The 18,846-nt window shown below is 39.7% G+C and overlaps 1 protein-coding gene and 1 pseudogene across 3 annotated transcripts in view; one reads left to right on the forward strand and one right to left on the reverse strand.

Moving 5' to 3' along the window:
• The window catches only part of Qser1 (glutamine and serine rich 1), a 71,410-nt gene that overhangs the window by 19,732 nt on the left and 32,832 nt on the right, over positions 1–18,846 (reverse strand). For all 3 annotated transcript variants that reach the window (XM_045155988.1, XM_004660834.2, XM_045155987.1), the window contains 4 exons: positions 12,794–13,116; positions 11,138–11,254; positions 10,131–10,264; positions 8,230–8,447 (listed from right to left, as the gene is read on the reverse strand). In XM_045155988.1, the coding sequence (XP_045011923.1) occupies positions 8,230–8,447; positions 10,131–10,264; positions 11,138–11,254; positions 12,794–13,116 (792 nt within the window). The remainder of the gene's footprint in view (positions 1–8,229; positions 8,448–10,130; positions 10,265–11,137; positions 11,255–12,793; positions 13,117–18,846) is intronic.
• LOC105944179 lies at positions 13,519–17,261 on the forward strand (annotated as a pseudogene).

An 18,846-nucleotide genomic window follows, 5' to 3' on the forward strand; every position in this document is an offset into this window, starting at 1 on the left:
CTGGACTAGAGTGAAACCCTACTTCAAACAAAACAAAACAACAACAACAACAAAAAATTTCAAGATGAGGGCTGGAGAGATGGCTTAGTGGTTAAAGCTCTTGACAGCAAAGCCAAAGAACATAGGTTTGATTCCTTAGTACCCATAAATAGCCAGATGCACAAGGTGGCACATGCATATGGAGTCCATTTACAGTGGCCAGAGGCCTTGGTGTGCCCATTTTCTCTCTCCCTCTACCTCTCTGTCTCTCTCTCCCTCTTTTTCTGTCAAATAAATAAAAATATCTTAGCCAGGCATGGTGGCAAATGCTTTTAATTCCAGCACTGTGGAGGCAGAGGTAGGAGGATCACAGTGAGTTTGAGGCCACCCTGAGACTACATAGTTAATTCCAGGTCAGCCTGGACCAGAGTGAGACCCTACCTTGAAAAACCAAAATGTGTGTGTGTGTGTGTGTGTGTGTGTGTATTTTAAATAAATGCAAGATTAAAAAGATTGCTTCAATGTGGGCTTGCAGCCACTCTCCAGTACCCGGTTCACAGGCCACTTTCATTTTTCTCTGATGTCTCTTATGTTCATGATACTATCATCACAATACCCATTGACGAACATCTACAAAAGTAATACTGGGTAAAACTACTGGCTCCAAACTATGCTTAGTACTTATGTACTTATCATGTCAATGCCATGAATTTACAAGGGGAAAAAACCAAAAACTACTTTTACTTAAAAATAGTCCTTCAGAAACCTGTAACTATTATTAATTTCATTAAATCTCTACTTAAGTAAATGTAGAACTGGGGGAGTTTCTTTTTTATTATTATTATGTTTTTTTCCATGTAGCATCTTACTCTAGCCCAGGCTGATGATGAATTCACTATGTACTCTCAGGGTGGTCTCGAACTCACAGCAATCCTCCTTCCTTTGCATCCTGAGTGCTGGGATTAAAGGCGTGCACCACCACAACCAGTTCTAAATAAATACACTTTAAACATTTTGTGTGGCAAAATAAAAGGTTAACAGAAAACCTCTAATAACATTTGTTTATTCAAAGAATGTCTGATACTTAACTTACTGTGCCTATTCAAATTTAGATAAACATAGGTAAAAATTAAGCAAATATTTCATTAAAAACTAATGAAAAAAAAAAAACTAATGAAATGAACCTGTCAATTCAAAAAACAACCAACAAGGGTCTGAGGACATAGCTCAGAGACTTACACATGTTAAGCAAGTACTGTACTCACTGAGCAACATCCCCAGCCCATTCATTGAAAAAAAAAAAAAAAAAAGATTTAGGGGCTGGAGGGATGGTTTAGCAGTTTAGATGTTTGCCTGCAAAGTCAAAGGACCCAGGTTCAATTCCCCAGGACCCACATTAGCCAGATGCACAAGGGGGCACACGCATCTCAAGTTCATTTGCTGTGGCTGGAGTACTTAGTGCGACCATTCTCTCTCTCTCTCCCTTTTTCTCTGTCAAATCAATAAACAAACAAATAAATAAACGCAAGATTTAGGGCTGGTGAGATGGCTTAGCAGTTAAGGCACTTGCTAGCAAAGCCTATGGATCCAGGTTCGACTCCTTAGTATTCATGTAAAGCCAGATGCACAAGGTGGTGCATACATCTGGACTTCGCCCTGACACAACCATGCTCTTTCTCTCTCTAATAAATAAATACATTAAAAAAGAGAGAGAGAGAGAAACAGACAGACAGACATACTTACTGTGTGTGTATGAGTATGTGGGTCATGGTGGGCATGTGGAAGTCAGAGGACAGCTTTGAGGTGTCTGTACCACTGTCTTTAAGACAGACCCTTGCTGCTGCAAACAAACTGCCAGACTGCAAACTACCATCAAATTAGCTCGACCAGGAGCTTCAGATTCTCCTGGCTCTGCCTCCTATCGCTGTAGGGCATTGGGATCAGATGCTTGTGCTTCTTTGCATCTGGTTTTATAAAGGCGCTGGGATATTGAACTCAGGTTGGTTTTGTAAGCAAGTGCCTATAACCACTGAGCCATCTCTCCAGCTCCCCCATTGGTTCCTTTTTATAAAATAATTTTATTTACTTATGAAAGAGAGAGAGAGGGGCAAAAAGAGAGAATAGTGCATCAGGGACTCTACCCACTAGTAAATGAACTCCAGAGGCATGGGCCATCTTGTGCATCTGGCTTTATTTATTTATTTTATTTATTTATTTACTGTGGAATCAAGCCCAGGTCCTTAGGCTTTGCAGGCAAGCACCTTATTCTCTGAGCCCTATAAAATAATTTTTTAAAAAATATTTTCACTAATTTATTTGAGACAGAGAGAGAGAGAGAAAGGGAGTATGGGTGCATCAGAGCCTCCAGTCACTGCAAACAAACTCCAGACACATGCACCATGTGCATCTGGCTTTACATAGCTATTTGGGAATCAAATACAAGCTGTCAGACCTTGCAAGCAAGCACCTTTAACCATTGAGCCATCTCTCTTGCCCATCACTGGTCCGTTTCTTTTGAAATATTTATTAACAACAAAAAGATTTTTTTAAAAAAGGGGAGAAAAAAATGAAAAAAGAAAACAAACAAGTAAAATATTTATTATTTAAGGGAGCATGAGACGGGCTGGAGAGATGGCTTAGTGGTTAAGGCACTTGCTTGCAAGGCCAAAGGACTCAGGTTCAATTCCTCAGGACCCATGTAAGCCAGATGTACAAGGTGACACATGAATCTGGAGTCCCCAGTGCACCCATTCTCTCTTGCAATCTGCCTCTCTCTCTCTAATAAATATAAATAAATATTTAAAAAATAGAGCATGAGACAAAGAAAGAGGCAGAGAGAGAGAGAGAGAGAGAGAGAGAGAGAGAGAGAGAGAGAGAGAGAGAGAGAGAGAGAGAGAGGGCATGCCAGGGCCTCTAGCCACTGCAAATAGACTCCAGATGCATGTGCCACCTTATGCATCTGGCTTTACATGGGCACTGGAAAACTGAACTCAAGTCCTTAGGCTTTGCAGACAAGTGCCTTAATGGCTGAGCCATCTTTCTAGTCTCACTGGTTAATCTTTTTTCTCTTTGAGAGTGAGAGCGAGAGAGAAATAGAGAGACTTGGCACACCAGGGCCTCAGTCACTGAAATCGAACTCCACACATTTTAAAAAATGATTTATTTTTGTTTATTTTTATTTATTTATTTGAGAGTGACAGACAGAGAGAGAAAGAGGCAGAGAGAGAGAGAGGAGAGAGCGGGCGCGCCAGGGCTTCGAGCCACTGCAAACAAACTCCAGATGTGTGCACCTCCTTGTGCATCTGGCTAACGTGGGTCCTGGGGAATTGAGCCTTGAACCAGGGTCCTTAGGCTTCACAGGCCAGCGCTTAACCACTAAGCAATCTCTGCAGCCCAGAACTCCACACTTTTTTTTTGTTCTTTTTTTTTTTTATTATTTTATTTATTTATTTGAGAGCAACAGACACAGAGAGAAAGACAGATAGAGGGAGAGAGAGAGAATGGGCGTGCCAGGGCTTCCAGCCACTGCATACGAACTCCAGACGCGTGCGCCCCCTTGTGCATCTGGCTAACGTGGGACCTGGGGAACCGAGCCTCGAACCGAGAACTCCACACTTTTGTGCCACCTGGTGCACATGTGAAACCTTGTGCTTGAGTCACCTTTGTGCATCTGGCTTCCATAGGATCCGGAGAGAAACTGAACATGCATCCTTAGGCTTCACAGGCAAGCGCCTTAACTGTTAAGCCATCTCTCCAGCCCTACTGATTCATTTTTTAAAGTACTTTAAAAATTTGGTTTAATTGCTACTAAATAAATATCAGTGGAATTAGCCTACATAACGTGGATCCCCAACAGATTTGAAGATTATATAGATATCCCAAAACAAGTTTAAAAAAACCTCCAGGTCAGGCATGGTGGCGCATGCCTTTAATCCCAGCAGTCAGGAGGCAGAGGTAGGAGGATTATTGTGAGTGCAAGGCCACCCTGAGCCAGAGTGAGACCCTACCTTGAAAAAGCCAAAAAAAAAAAACCAAATCACACACACACACAAAAAAAAACCAGGAGATAAATGATATAAATCTATATTAGTATGTTTGATTTCTTTTTTGTTGGGATTAAAAGGTGTGCACCACCACACCCAGCAGTATGTTTGACTTCTATCAAGACATTAAAATGTGCTTGCGTAACTACTAGTGGCACCTAATGGTCAGTCATGTTACCAGTACAAGAAAATTTTACTTGATTATAAATTCAAAACCCAAGTTAAGAACTGGAAAGATGGCTTAGGGGTTAAGGCAGGTGCCTGCCAAGCATAAGGACCCAGGTTTGATTCCCCAGGACCCACATAAGCCAGATGCATAAGGTGGCACATGCATCTAGAGTTCGTCTGCAATGGCCAGAGGCCCTGGCATGCCCTCTTTCTACCTCTCTTTCTCAGATAAGTAAAATATTTTTTTTTAAAAATTGGGGGTTGGACAGATAGCTTAGCAGATAAGACACTTGCCTACAAAGCCTAATGACCCAGGCCCATTCTGTCTCTTTCTATCTCTATTTGTGAATAAAAAAATTAATATTTTAAAAATACATTTAAGGGCTTAGCAGTTAAGGTGCTTGCTTGCCTACAAAGCCTAATGACCTGGGTTCAGTTCCCCACAGTCCATGTAAAGCCAGATGCACAGAGGTGCATGCATCTAGAGTTCATTTGCAGTGGCCCGTTCTCTGTCTCTCTCCTATCTCTCTCTTTGCTTACAAATGAATAACTTAAAAAATACACTTAAAGCTGTTATTGGCACACACCTTTAATCCCAACACTTGGGAGGCTCAGGTAGGAGGATCATCATGAGTTCTAAGCCACCCTGAGACTCCATAGTGAATTCCAGGTCAGCCGAGGCAAAGTAAGGCCCTACCTCAAAAATCCAAAAAATAAAATAAAATAAAAATACACCTAAACTTCCATTCTGAAGAAGGCCCTGGTACTTGCAAAGTCCCATTCTCTGTATCAAATAAATAATTTTTTTAAAAAAGATTATATCCTGAATTTCTCCAATCTGTCCCTCCTCTATTCCTATTGCCATTGCTTGAGATACAGTTTATGCCTGACGTTGTATCTTATAATTAAAATTTTGTGGGCTAGAGAGATGGGTTAGAGGTTAAAGGGACTTGCTTATAAAGCCTGATGTCCTGAGTTTGATTCCTCAGCATTCACGTAAAGCCACATGCACAAGTGGCATATATGTCTGGAGTTTCTTTGCAGTTTCAAGAGACCTTGGTGGAGCCAGGGAGGCAGAGGTAGAAGGATTGCCATGAGTTTGAGGCCATCTTGAGACTACATAGTGAATGAATGCCAGATCAGCCTGAGCTAGAGTGAGACCCTAGCTCCAAAAACAAAAACAAAACAAAAGAGACCTTGGAGTGCCCATACTCTCTCTCTCTCTCTCACATAAATAAATAAAAATATTAATTTTTTTCTCATGTTGCTCCCTATTTATTTGCATGTATATGAATGTGTATGTATATGGGTATACCATAGTTTGTTGCTACTGCAACTAAATGCCTGTCTGGCTTTATGAGTGGCTGGGGAATTGAACCTGGGCCAGTAGACTTTGCAAATAAACACACCTTTAACTTCTGAGTAATTGCCCCAAGCCCTTGCTCCCCTATTTAAATCCCTCAAGAGTCCCCTTTGTTTATAAGATTCCAGGCTTTTTTGCTGATAATCAGATATGGTCTGCAGGATATGGTCAACCTCTGCCTGCTGCTGAACTGTTTGAAATTTCTTCCATATACCACTTACCAGTTCTTTTTAAAAACATTTATTTATTTATTTACTTATAAAAGACAGAGAGAAAGAGAATGGGCAGACCAGGGCCTCTAGCCACTGCAAAAGAACTCAACACATAGACCATTTTGTGCATCTGGCTTAAGTGCTTACTGGGGAATCAAACCTGGGTCCTTAGGCTTTGCAGGCAAGCTTAACCACTAATCCATCTCTCTAGCCCCCAAGTTTGATGGCTAATGTAATGTGTAGTATACATCCTAATATTTTGCAATTATCAGTTTTATTTCCAATATGGTAAATCTTAACAGAGATACCTTACATAGTTACTCTTTAGGATCCATAACATTTTTTCTTTTTTTAAATTGTTATTTATTTGAGAGAGATACAGAAATAGGCAGGTAGAGAAAGAGAGAGAGAGAGAATGGGTACGCCAGGGCCTCCAGCCATTGCAAATGAACTCCAGAAGCATGCATCCCCTTATGCATCTGGCTTACATGGGTACTGGAAAATTAAACCTGGGTCCTTAGGCTTTGCAGGCAACTGCCTTACCCACTAAGCCATCCCTTCAACCCGCCATGTTTTTTTTGGGAGGGAACAGTGTCTCATGTAGCTCCGGCTGACCTTAAACTCCTGACTGATCTTCTTGCCTCCCTTATACTAGGATTACTGATTACTAACAATTTTTGAGAGTGGAAAAAAAGGGGTTCTGTGATCAGAAAGCATGACAACTGCTGATCTATTTCAATCTCATTTTACCAAAAAGAAAATGAAAACACAAAAGAAGGTGTGTAGCTTAACGAGGGACAGAATTTCTAGTTCAATGATGGGCACAACTGGCTAGTGGCAAATGCAGAGTAGTGTGTATCATTCATATATATATATGTATATGTATGTATATATATAGTATAGATATACATATATGCATATTAATATATTAATAGAATATGTTAATGATGTATATATCATATATGTAATTATATTGTATTAATTTCATACTTTGAGTTGCTACTTTCAAGGTTTATTTCCTTTTAAAAAAAAAAAATATATATATATATATATATTTATTTATTTATTTGAAAGTGACAGACAGAGAAAGAGGCAGAGACAGACAGAGAGAATGGGCATGCCAGGGCCTCCAGCCACTGCGAACGAACTCCAGACGCGTGTGCCCCCTTGTGCATCTGGCTAACATGGGTCCAGGGGAACTGAGCCTCGAACCAGGATCCTTTGGCTTCACAGGCAAGCACTTAACAGCTAAACCATCTCTCCAGCCCTAAAAAATATTTTTATTTATTTTCTTAATTTTTTTTTCTTGATTTATTTTTTAATTTATTTATTATTTCTGGTTTTTCAAGGCAGGATCTTACTCTAGTTCAGGTTGACCTGGAATTCACTATGTAGTCTCAGGATGGCCTCAAACTCACGACGATCCTCCTACCTCTGCCTTAAAGGCATGCACCACCACACCCAACAATATATATTTATTTTTATTAGAGACAGAGAGGACAGAGAGAGAGTAAGAATGGGTATTCCAGGGCCTCTAGCCACTACAAACGAACTCCAGATGCATGTGCCACTATGTGCATCTGGCTTATGTGGGACCTGGAGAATGGAACCTGGGTCCTTAGGCTTCACAGGCAAGTGCCTTAACTGCTAAGCCATCTCTCCAGCACTATTATTTATTTTCAGAGGGATAGAGGAGAGAGAGGGAGAGAATGCAAACACCAGGGCTTCTACTGCTACATACAAACTCTAGATGCATGGGCTACTTTGTGTATCTGGTTTACATGGGTACTATGGAATCAAACTTTGTTCATTAGCCTTTGCAGGTAAGTGCCTTAACCACTGAGCCATGTCTCCAAACCTTCTTTTCTTTTTTTTTCCTAGCATAAACACAGACTCATAAATTTATGACAAGATGACCTGACTTTATCCCTATCTTATTTATATAAGAAAGACTACATTAAAAGAAGGGATGTGAACCAAGCCTGGTGATGCATGCCTTTAATCCCAACACTCAGGAGGCTGAGGTAGGAGGATCACTAAGAGTTCAAGGCCAGCCTGAGATTATATAGCAAATTCCTCTAGGTTAGAGCAAGACCCATCTCAAAAACAAAAAAAAAAAAAAAAAGGAAGGCTGCATTACTAAGGCTAGATGATCAAGAGTTCAATGTCATTCTTAGAGTGTTTGAAGCCCACTGGGCTACAGGAGATCCTGTCTCCATTAAAAAAAAAAAAAAAAAAAAAAAAAAAAAAAGGCTTGGAAGGCTAGAACTCAAAGTACGTCCTGCCTGTTCCAAGTCACATGTGTGGGCTGACAGCATGCTTCAGTTGATGGGCTATTTTCACAAAAGCATAAGGAGCTTAGAAGGTAGATATCATCAATCCTGACAGACAAATCCCTGCTGACCTCCATCCGGCACAGTAGCCAAAGGTATCTCATTCGGTGTTCATTTCGTGGCACACTCACCCTCATTATCACTACTGCTACAATGGACCTCAGGAGAGGATTCTGACTGTGATGATGAAAACTCTTCTTTCCACTTCTTCCGTTTCTTTGGTGGCGGCTCAGCCTTCACTTTGAGCTGCTTAACTTTGGGTTTTGTAGAAGGGGCTTTTGTAGGTGTAGCTTTTGATGCTGGAGGATCAGCAATTTTACTGCTACTACTTGGCTTTGCCTGAACAGTTCTGCAATATTAGAACAAACTTATTAGCATAATTCAATATTGTAAGACTAAATTATTTAAGAAAAAAGTCGTAATTACAGAAGAAATGATTACCCCTCTAAAATAAAGCCCATGTTCCATAGCATGTCAACAGTAATGCCCATAAAACTTTCTTTAATTTTTTTAAAACTACTTAATTTGTGCTTTCCATTTCCCCCATTTAATGTGTGTGTGTATATGTGTGTGTGTGTGTGTGTGTGTGTGTGTGTGTGTGTGTGTGTGCATGCATTCCACACACATACGTGCCAGGGTCTCTTGCCACTGCAAACTCACCACCAAACCATCAGAGGCTTGCATCACTTTTTGTGGCAAGCTTTATTTGGATGACTGGGGAATTGAACTTCACAAGGCTAACAGGCTTTGCAAACCAATGCCTGAATTGCTGAACCATCCATCTCTCTAACCTCAAAGTTTTCTTAAAATACATTATCTTGACATTTAATATTCAGTTAATAAGTGACTATTTATTCAACCTCCACTTATGGATTCATTTCCCAGAGACTATGAGGCTGAATGTCAAATTTCACTCTGACCATCAGTAACTCACAGGCTGTGTTGGTACTAAGCTTTAATGTAGAAATCCAAAATGCATCTGTCTGAAAGCCCTGAAGATTTATTGTGTGATGAGGTAGAAATCTGTGGATAAATTCCCTCATCTGGGTGAGTAGTTTCCAAAAGGTAGCAATCCTAACTGAATGAGGCCTGCCCGGCAGTAGATTAAGATCTGCAGGATTGCACCCACATTCCCATATACATCACAGGGTCAGGAAAGTTATTTTCCAGATCCACGCAGCAAACACCTCAGGCAATTTGTTTGTGACAATAATTCTACTGTGTACTTGCCTAAGACTGTACAGTCTCATAGTTATCACTGTAAACTTGACATTCCCTTATTATGTTGACTTTATGGATAGAAAAGATGACTCCAGAAAGGTTCTTTATGTCAAAGAGCAGGCTCAAACAATTTCACTATACTAGAGTGACATCAAAGTGTCTGGTGTCTGCAACTCTAAGAGGCCCTGGCATACACAGAAATAGATGAATTAACCCCCCCTTTTTTTTTTAAAAAAAAAGGACCCCCAAGCCAGGCATGGTAGCATATGCTTTTAATCCCAGTACTTGGGAGGCAGAGATAGGAGCACTGCTGTGAATTCAAGGTCATCCTGAGACTGTAGACTGAATTCCAGGTCAACCTGAGCTGAAGCAAGACACTACTTGGAAATGTCCAAAATACAAAAGAAAGAGAGAGAGAGAGAGAAAGAGAGAGAGAGAGAGAGAGAGAGAGAGAGAGAGAGAGAGAGAGAGAGAGAGAGAAATCAAGAAAAGAAGAAAGAAAGAAAGAAAGAAAGAAAGAAAGAAAGAAAGAAAGAAAGAAAGAAAGAAAGAAAAAGAAGAGGGAGGGAGGGAGGAAAGAAGGAAGGAAGGAAGGAAGAAAGAAAGAAAGGAAGGACCCAAGCAAAAAAGGTTACCTACCCCAACAGAGAGCCAGGAGCTTTAACATGCCCATCACATTCTCTGAAAATGGATCACTTATTGCAATGGCACTGACTTTCTAGTCTCTTCAACTGATGTAACCCTTTGTACAATGACAACACCCAAAATAAGCCTATAAGTACATAAACACAGTACATGTGAAAGTAAATACCTGATGGCGTGTGGAGGCTTACTCCTTGGCTTTTTGGAACAGACTCTGACATACTCTTTTTTGTTTGCAGTTTCAATGAACTTCACATATATCCTTTTGTATTTAGCCTTCGTATTTCCAAAATACCCAAGGTACTAAGGAGAGAAGCACCCTGCGTTACATAATTATGGAACATATACACAAACACTACTCTGTTGGGTTCATCATCACCCACGCTTTGTACTCCCCAAGTGCTGCTCTACTGATGCTAGTCGCACTCACTCTGAAGAAAAGTGATTCTCGCTCAAGCACACACATTGGGGAGGGACACTTGGGATTAAACCAGGGCCCTGGACATGCTAAGCTAACTACAGGCACTGCCATGGAGGAATAAACCTCTAGTTCCATAGGCTTATTCTTTCTGTTTGTAATTTTCTGTTCATTTACTTATGTATGTATGCATGTATGTCTGTATGTGCATGTATACACAGGCACACTAGGGTCTCGTGCCATGCAAACAAACATCCATGTGACTTTATGTGGGTAGCTGGGGAATTGAACCCAGGCTGGCAAGCTTTGCAAGAAAGCGCCTTTACTGGCTGAGCCACCTCTCCAGCCCCCAGTACATTCTTGACTGTAAGCTAGTCCACACTGGTTACAGATATAACCTCATTTGGCAGATGCTTCCTCAAATCCATTGATCAACTATAATTATAAGAGAATAATGCCTCTGGTCTTCTGGTAACTCAGAATATTTTACTGAAGTATAATCAATAAGAGCCTCTAAGTACATCTGAAATCTTCCCTAACACACACACACACACACACACACACACACACACACACACACACACACAACATAAATGTCAAACAACACTATAGTTATTTCATTTTAAAACACATGAGCAGAGTATCAAATACTATGTAGTTAAAATTTATGCTGTTCTCTACTAGAAATTCATTCTGTATTTTTCTGGAGTATCACTGTCAAACTGTACAAAGACAATGTAATCATGCATTCTACTTACACTATTTGTAGCTGCAAATTCTCTTTGCCCATCTCGGATTTCAGGAATAAATTTCTGTAACAAAGCTTTCTGTACTTTCCAAATGGCTGGGGGTTCTTTTCCTATTTTTATGGCCTCCTATAATAAGCAGAATTGATTATACTTATGCTAGAAAAGTACTCTGTTGTTGAGCTAAACCTACTCCAAGAAATAATCCTATTCTATCATGGCTAAATTCTTCTAGAAATAATTAGCTCACTAACTGCCCTTTTAAAAGTGAAAACGATTAGATGTTCCTAAAGGTTTCACCATAAATCACTTATGCAATCTTATAAGAACCAAAACAACTATACTCAAATTTAAATGGCAGTTCGCTGTGAGTGGTAGGATTATAGATGACTCATTGTTCCTTAGAAGAACACTCTTCTCCACCCTAATATAAAAAATAAAAAAATAAAATCAGGTAAAAGTAACAATTTCCCCCCTCCTGAGATAGGGTCTTGCTCTAGCCCAGGCTGACCTGGAATTCACTATGTAGTTTCAGGGTGATCCTCCTATCTTTTCCTACCAAATGCTGGATTAAAAGTGTGTGTATCACCACACTCAGCACAAGTGAACAATTTTAAGTGAAGCTAGTTGGGTGTAGGGGCTCAGCATTTAGAAGGCTGAGTCAAGAGAACTGCAGATAGTTCAAGGACAATCTGGGCTTATGTAGCAAGATCCTGTGTCAAAACACAAAAAAGAATGGCTATTTTTTATGAAATTATAATTCTACACCTGGAACTAAAATTTAAAATGTATGAAACTAAGTTTAATTACACTTTTAATAGACTTTTAATTTTCATTATGCTTTTAAATTATACAAATATGAAAAAAATTATATAAATATGTCCACTTGGGAATAATGATAATAATGTGTTCACTTGGGAAGCTTAAAAAAACTAACATTTCAAAATGCTGTAATTTGGGCTGGGGTCCATACTTGTCTCGCATACACTAAGCCCCGAGTTCAATCCTCAGCACTGTCAAAAACTGGGCAAAGGAGTGCACACCTGTAATCCCAGAACTCAGGGGGCAGAGTAAGGAGGATGAGAAGCTCAAGGTCACGGTCAGCTTGTGAGGTCAAGGTCAGCCTGAACTACAAGACATCCTGTCTCAAACAAAATGAAGCCAAAACCCTGCTATAATTGAAAGTGTTAAACACAACTGAGTAGTCAAAAGTATCTAGTCAGATAAAGTTTAAATTATTTTCCATGATTTCCTTTGTTCAAATATCTGACACATTGTGTGATGGCACCTGCCATTATGGGAGGCTAAATCAAGAGGATCATGACTTGTCAGTCTGAGCTACATAGTGAGTCCTATGCAGCCTGTGTGTTTTTCTATTTTTTTGAGGTAGTGCCTTGCTCTAGTCCAGGCTGACCTGGAATTTACAATGTCTCAGGGTGACCCTGAACTCATGGCACCTCCTACCTCTTCCTCCTCCCTCTTCCTCCTGGGTGTTGGGATTAAAGCCATGTGCCATCACACCCCGCCTGAAACTATATTTTTTAAAAAAGTAAAATCCAAATTGAAAAATCTGACATCTAATCTCATAAACACCTAGGATCATTTATAATTATAAAAGTATGACTTCCTGCAATGCTCCACCTTTGCACCTGTGAACATTCACCTCACCTTTAGCGTCTCTATGTCTTCTATCTTTACCACAAATTCATCACGCTCTCTGTATTGGCCTTCTCCTCCACTTTCTATATTTTCCTCATCTGTAAAACCTTCTATGGCGACAGTATCCTGTCTTTTTGCAAGCTGGTCTGAAGGAGGTCCATCACGTTCGATGGGTGTGGAAGGCTCTGTGGAGTTTGTATTTTCCAGGATGTTCACTGCAGATGTAGAGTGAAGAGATTCTGGGCTAACTGCACCCACAGTGGAGGAGGAAGCAGCAGCACCAGTGGTATTGGAAGATGAGACAGGAATTGCCACCGGTGCGGGTTCTGAAACTAAATCATGCAAATATAAATCAGTAATAAACATATTTAAGTATTTATATGTTTTGAGTAAAACTTATTTTTGCAAGCAACTGATTGAAATAACAGCACAGGAAGAAATTAAAGAATAGTTGTGCAGCTGGGCGTGGTGGCACACGCCTTTAATCCCAGCACTCGGGAGGCAGAGGTAGGAGGATCGCCGAGAGTTCGAGGCTACCCTGAGACTAGAGAGAATTCCAGGTCAGCCTGAGCTAGAGTGAGACCCTATCTCGAAAAACCAAAAAAAAAAAAGAAAAAGAAAAAGAAAAAGAATAGTTCTGCAAATTAAACCTGGATTAAGAATGCAGTGGTAACCTGCATCAAGGGACCTATCCTTTCTACAAATTCAACATTAAATATAATAATTTTAAAAGAATGGGGGCATATAAAAGTGACAGAAGTAAGGGTCAGATAACCAATGCTGTGAAGAATTGTAAAAGGCCAGCCGGATGTGGGAAAAAGCAAGCAAGTTGCAAATACTTTGAAATAGCACTATAAACTATTGAAATTAAAAGAATTATAAAGCAATAGTATGAAAAACTATATGCCAACAAGTTAAACAACAGACAAAATGAACCAATTCTGAAAAGGAGCAACTACTAAAAAGGAAGAAATAGGAAATCTGCAGACCCCATTATAAGGAAGGCTGGGAGATGCAAAATGTGGCACATGCATCTGGAGTCCATTTGCAGCCACGTGAAGCCCTGGTGTGGACCTATTCTCTCTGTTTTTCTTCTCACTCTGCTTACAAGTAAATAATTTTTTAAAAAATGATATTAAAAATGGGGCTGGAGAGATGGCTTAGTCGTTCAGGCACTGGCCTGCAAAGCCAAAAGACCAAGGTTCGATTCTCTAGGACCCATATAAGCCAGATGCACAAAGAGGTACATGCATTTGGAGTTCATTTGCAATGGCTAGAAGCCCTGGCATGCCCATTTTTTCTCTCTACCTGCCTATTTCTTTCCTTTTTTTTTTTTTTAAATACTTTTTCCGAGGTAGGGTTTTATTCTAGTCCAGGCTGACCTGGAATTCACTATGTAGTCTTGGGGTGGCCTCAAATTCATGGCGATCCTCCCGAGTGACTGCACCACCATACCAGGCTCTACCTGCCTATTTCTCTCTCTCTCTCTCTCTCTCTCTCTCAAACAAATAAACTAAATAAATAAAATATTTTTAAAATATATTAAAAATAGGGCTGGAGGGATGGCTTAGCAGTTAAGGCATTTGCCTGCAAAGCCAAAGGACCCAGGTTCAATTCTCCAGGACCCACGTTAACTGGATGCAAAGGGGTACATGCGTCTGGAGTTTGTTTGCAGTGGCTGGAGGACCTGGGATGCCCATTGTCTCTCTCTCTCTCCCTCTTTCTCTGTCAAAAAAATAAATAAAAATTTTTTAAAGATATTAAAAATGACCTATAAGCATACAAAAGTTCATTCAACAGTTATGAGAAAAATTCAAATCAAAATAAGACATATAGGCGGGGAATATAGCTCAGTTTTTAGCTATGTAGGCCTAACATTTGACTCCCAGCATCACATAACTGAGGGTGGGATATACATCTGTAATCCAAACACTTAGGAGTTGGAAACAGGAGGATCAGAAGTGTGAATTCAAGGACAGGTTAAATGAGAGTCTTCAAAAAAAAAAAAAAAAAAAAAAAAGAAGGACTGATATACACACAAACTAGGATGGCTTTAATAATATAGGGACAAACAACTGGCAAAAAAAAAATGTAGAATAACTATAACCCTTGTACACTGTTGATGGGAATATAAAATTGGATCAACACTTTATTAAAGAACTTTGACTATTTCTCCATTAAACACAGAGGTATGACTTTTGGATAGAGGCTGGGGTACAGGGCTGGCTTAGTGCTACAGTGCTTCCTAACAATAGTCATGTCCTAGATTCAATCTCCAATAACTACCAAGAGCTAGGAAGAGGGCTCAGTGGTGAAAGTCACTTGCCTGCAAAGCCTAATAACCCAGGCTTGAATCCCAGTACCAGGTAAAGTCAGATGCACAGAGTGGTGCATGTGCCTGGAGTTCCTTTGCAAGGGCATGCTCATGCTCTCTTTTTCTCTCTGCCTGCAAATAATTTTTTTGTTTTTGTTTTTGTTTCTTGGGGTAGGGTCTCACTCTAGTCCAGGCTGACCTGGAATTCACTATGTAGTCTCAGGGTGGCCTTGAACTCACAGCAATCATCCTCTCTCTGCCTCCTGAGTGCTGGGATTAAAGACATGCACCACCATGCCCAGCTCTCTTTTTCTTTGAAAAGAAAAAAAATTCAAAGGCATGAACCACCACACCTAGCCAATTTTGTTTTTTCTTTCTTTATCTGAGAGAGAGAGAGAGAGAGACCCTACCTTGAACCTCCTCCAAAAGAGCAAAATTAGTAAAGGAATATTTTCCTTAAACAGAAGTTGTTTAATGAAAAAGAAAAGGTTTGGGGCTGGAGAGATTGCTCAGTGGTTAAAGACACTTGCTTGCAAAGCCTATTGACTCAGGTTTTAATCCCCAGTACCCAACAAAAAGCCAGATAAATAAGGTGGCATATATGTTGGGAGTTGTTCTGCAGTGACAGGAGGCCCTGGCTCATATTCACTTTCTCTCTGTATTGCTTTTTCTCTGTCTCAAATAAATAAATAAAAATTTGTTTTTATTGTTTGTTTGTTTGTTTTTTTGAGATAGGGTCTTGCTCAGCCTTGCTCCAGACTGACCTGGAATTCACTATGTAATCTTAGGCTGGCTGGAGATCACAGTGGTGCTCCTACCTGGGCCTCCCAAGTACTGGGATTAAAGGTGTGCACCACCACATCCATCAGCTAGAGATTTAAAAAAAATAAAATAAAATTTATGGGCAGCAGCATTTGAATGGCTCTGAGTGGGGTCCTGCCGGGACTGGAGGGATGCTCTAGGCTGCAGGGCACGGCTGGTCAGTGCTGTGGTTGGGCTGAGGAGCTGGTACCATGAGGTGCTGGTATTTAAGAGATTATTGCATCTAAAACCAACAACATTAAAAAATGGAACTCCTGTAATAACACTGAGGATCATTCCATTGATCTTCCTAGAAAGAGGATCACTAATAAGAACATGAAGGCGGTTAAGAAATCTCCAAAACAGTTGGCTGCTTACATAAGTAAAGCAGTTGGACAAGTCATGAAAAAGCCCAGATAAAGAACACAAAGTGATCTGTGCAGAAAGAAAGGTTATCACCTACTTCTAAGTCCCTGTTACAGAAACAAAGTCGCCTAAAAGTAGGGACTGTGGGCTGGAGAGGTGGCTTAGCGGTTAAGCGCTTGCCTGTGAAGCCTAAGGACCCCGGTTCGAGGCTCGGTTCCCCAGGTCCCACGTTAGCCAGATGCACAAGGGGGCGCACGCGTCTGGAGTTCGTTTGCAGAGGCTGGAAGCCCTGGCGCGCCCATTCTCTCTCTCTCCCTCTATCTGTCTTTCTCTCTGTGTGTGTCTGTCTCTCTCAAATAAATAAAAAATTTAAAAAAAAAAAAGTAGGGACTGTGACATGGCAAAAAGAAAATGAATGGGCGTGTGCAGGTCACCTGTCTGAAAAATTACTCCATTTTTGACATTTTTGGTCAACTGCAGTGATTCTGGTTCTTCACAAACAGAATGCCCATCATCAAAATACAGTGGCTTTTTTTCTGAGGTTTCTCAGGATCATGAAAACAATGGCCCAAGTTTCATTCAGCGGGAGTTTGAGATGAAATATAGCTTTAGCTTTCTGGAGAAGTAAGTGAACTTGTTGCCTGTTTGGTGAGGATGAAAAGATCTTGGGGTTGTGATAGATTGCCTTCCTGTTTAAACTAATAGTTTACAGGAAGAAAAGCAATATGTCTCACTTGGCTGCTGTGTAGCCTTGTAGCCTCTAGTAAAGTCATTACTAAAAAGCAAATTTGCAGAATATGTAATAGTTGGTTTAAACTGGCTTCAAGCAATAATAAAAAGGTGGTGGTCAGAACTATTGTCCAAAACAGAAATGATAAATGATGGAAGCAACAACTAAGTAGGTTATGGGGACAGGAAAACCATCTTACTTTGGTTCCAGAAGACACTGGTAATTTAGCCAAGGATGTACATGCTTATTTATTACAGTTGCATTGAGAAATTTCATCTAATACAGAGCTTTTGGTTATTGAAAGCATAACCAGATTAAATGATTTCCAAAAGTAGGTGTCTTCTGAGCACTCTCGACTATGGAAGAAATCAAATCTTTTTTTTCTTTTAAAAGCCACATGATGAAACTACTAATGAAACCCTAACAATCTACCTCACATTGAAGTGGAAAGATAGCCAAAAAGGGCAGCTTCGGCGTCACCCAGCTGACCGCGCACAGGAGGCCATTCGCTGTTGCTGCACCAGTTTCTATGGCTGTGTGCAGCATGGAGTGAGAACTGCTGCGGCTTCATGCGGTCCTGCGTGAGACTACAATCTATACTATGTGAGAAGATAAGACAGGACTTACTACTAGGAACTACAAAAACCAATCATTAATCTTATTGTATTTCATATTTTTTAAAAAAGTACTTCAATGTCTGCAGCTTCTTCTGTTGAAAAGACATTGAACGTTTAAAGCATCATAGCAAATAATCAGTATGAAATTATTTTAGTCCATACTGATACTGTATATACAAAATGCCTTAATTATTAATAAGCCAACATATTACTGTACCAGAATCTCTTTAAAAAGATAAGACGACCCAATGCTCCCGGCACAATAAAATCATGGAATTAAATCAAGGGTTTAACATTCATAAAGGATATTGTTATTGAAATATATCCCACACCATTTTTTAAACTTTTTTAGTGGTCCTTTTTTTGGTCACAATCTTCATATTATATTTATATGTTTGTTTTATCCTTATATAAAGATAAAAGGGGCTGGAGAGATAGCTTAGCAGTTAAGGCATGTGTCTGTAAAGCCTTAAGACACAGGTTCAATTCTCCAGTACCCACATAAGCCAGATGCACATGTGTCTGTAAAACCTTAGGACACAGGTTCAATTCCCCAGTACCCACATAAGCTAGATGCACATGGTGGCACATTCATCTGGAATTTGTTTGCAGGGGCTGAAGGCCCTGGTGTGCCCATTTTCTCTTATAAATAAAATAAAATATTTTTTAAAAAAAGATAAAAGGTTATATATTCGTATGAATGTTTAACTAGAAATATCCATGGATTTGGCTAATTTATATTCATTTTATTATATATTTTTTTCTAATATTTTTTATTTCTGTAACGTTTAAGCTTCTTTCATTTGAGTAAATGTACTAATTAGTTCTTTTGTTTTTTAAAATTGATTTTATATAAATTCCAAATGCTTTTTCACTACATGGGTTTTTAAAGGTTACCTACAATGTTTTAGAATTGTTTACAGTATGCTGATGTATTTTAAGTTCTGACACATTAAATCACTACCTCCTCTACTGATTAGTATAAAATTCCAGCAAACTGTATGTATTTTTTGTTTTGTTTTTAATACCACTTGCAATGTCAGTGAAATCAGTTTGAGAATGCTTTAACAGTTCTAGATTGTCCCTGTCTTGAACATGATTGGGGTTGAATACCACTGTTGGTTCATCCATCCTCTTTTTTGAATAACCTTAGTAGACATCTGAGCAAAGATAATCAAATTACTTTCATACCACAGTGAACACTAACATTTACCTAGTTAGTGACTAATGAGAA

This window comes from Jaculus jaculus, chromosome 8, assembly GCF_020740685.1.
Source record: "Jaculus jaculus isolate mJacJac1 chromosome 8, mJacJac1.mat.Y.cur, whole genome shotgun sequence".
Taxonomy (NCBI): Eukaryota; Metazoa; Chordata; class Mammalia; order Rodentia; family Dipodidae; genus Jaculus; species Jaculus jaculus.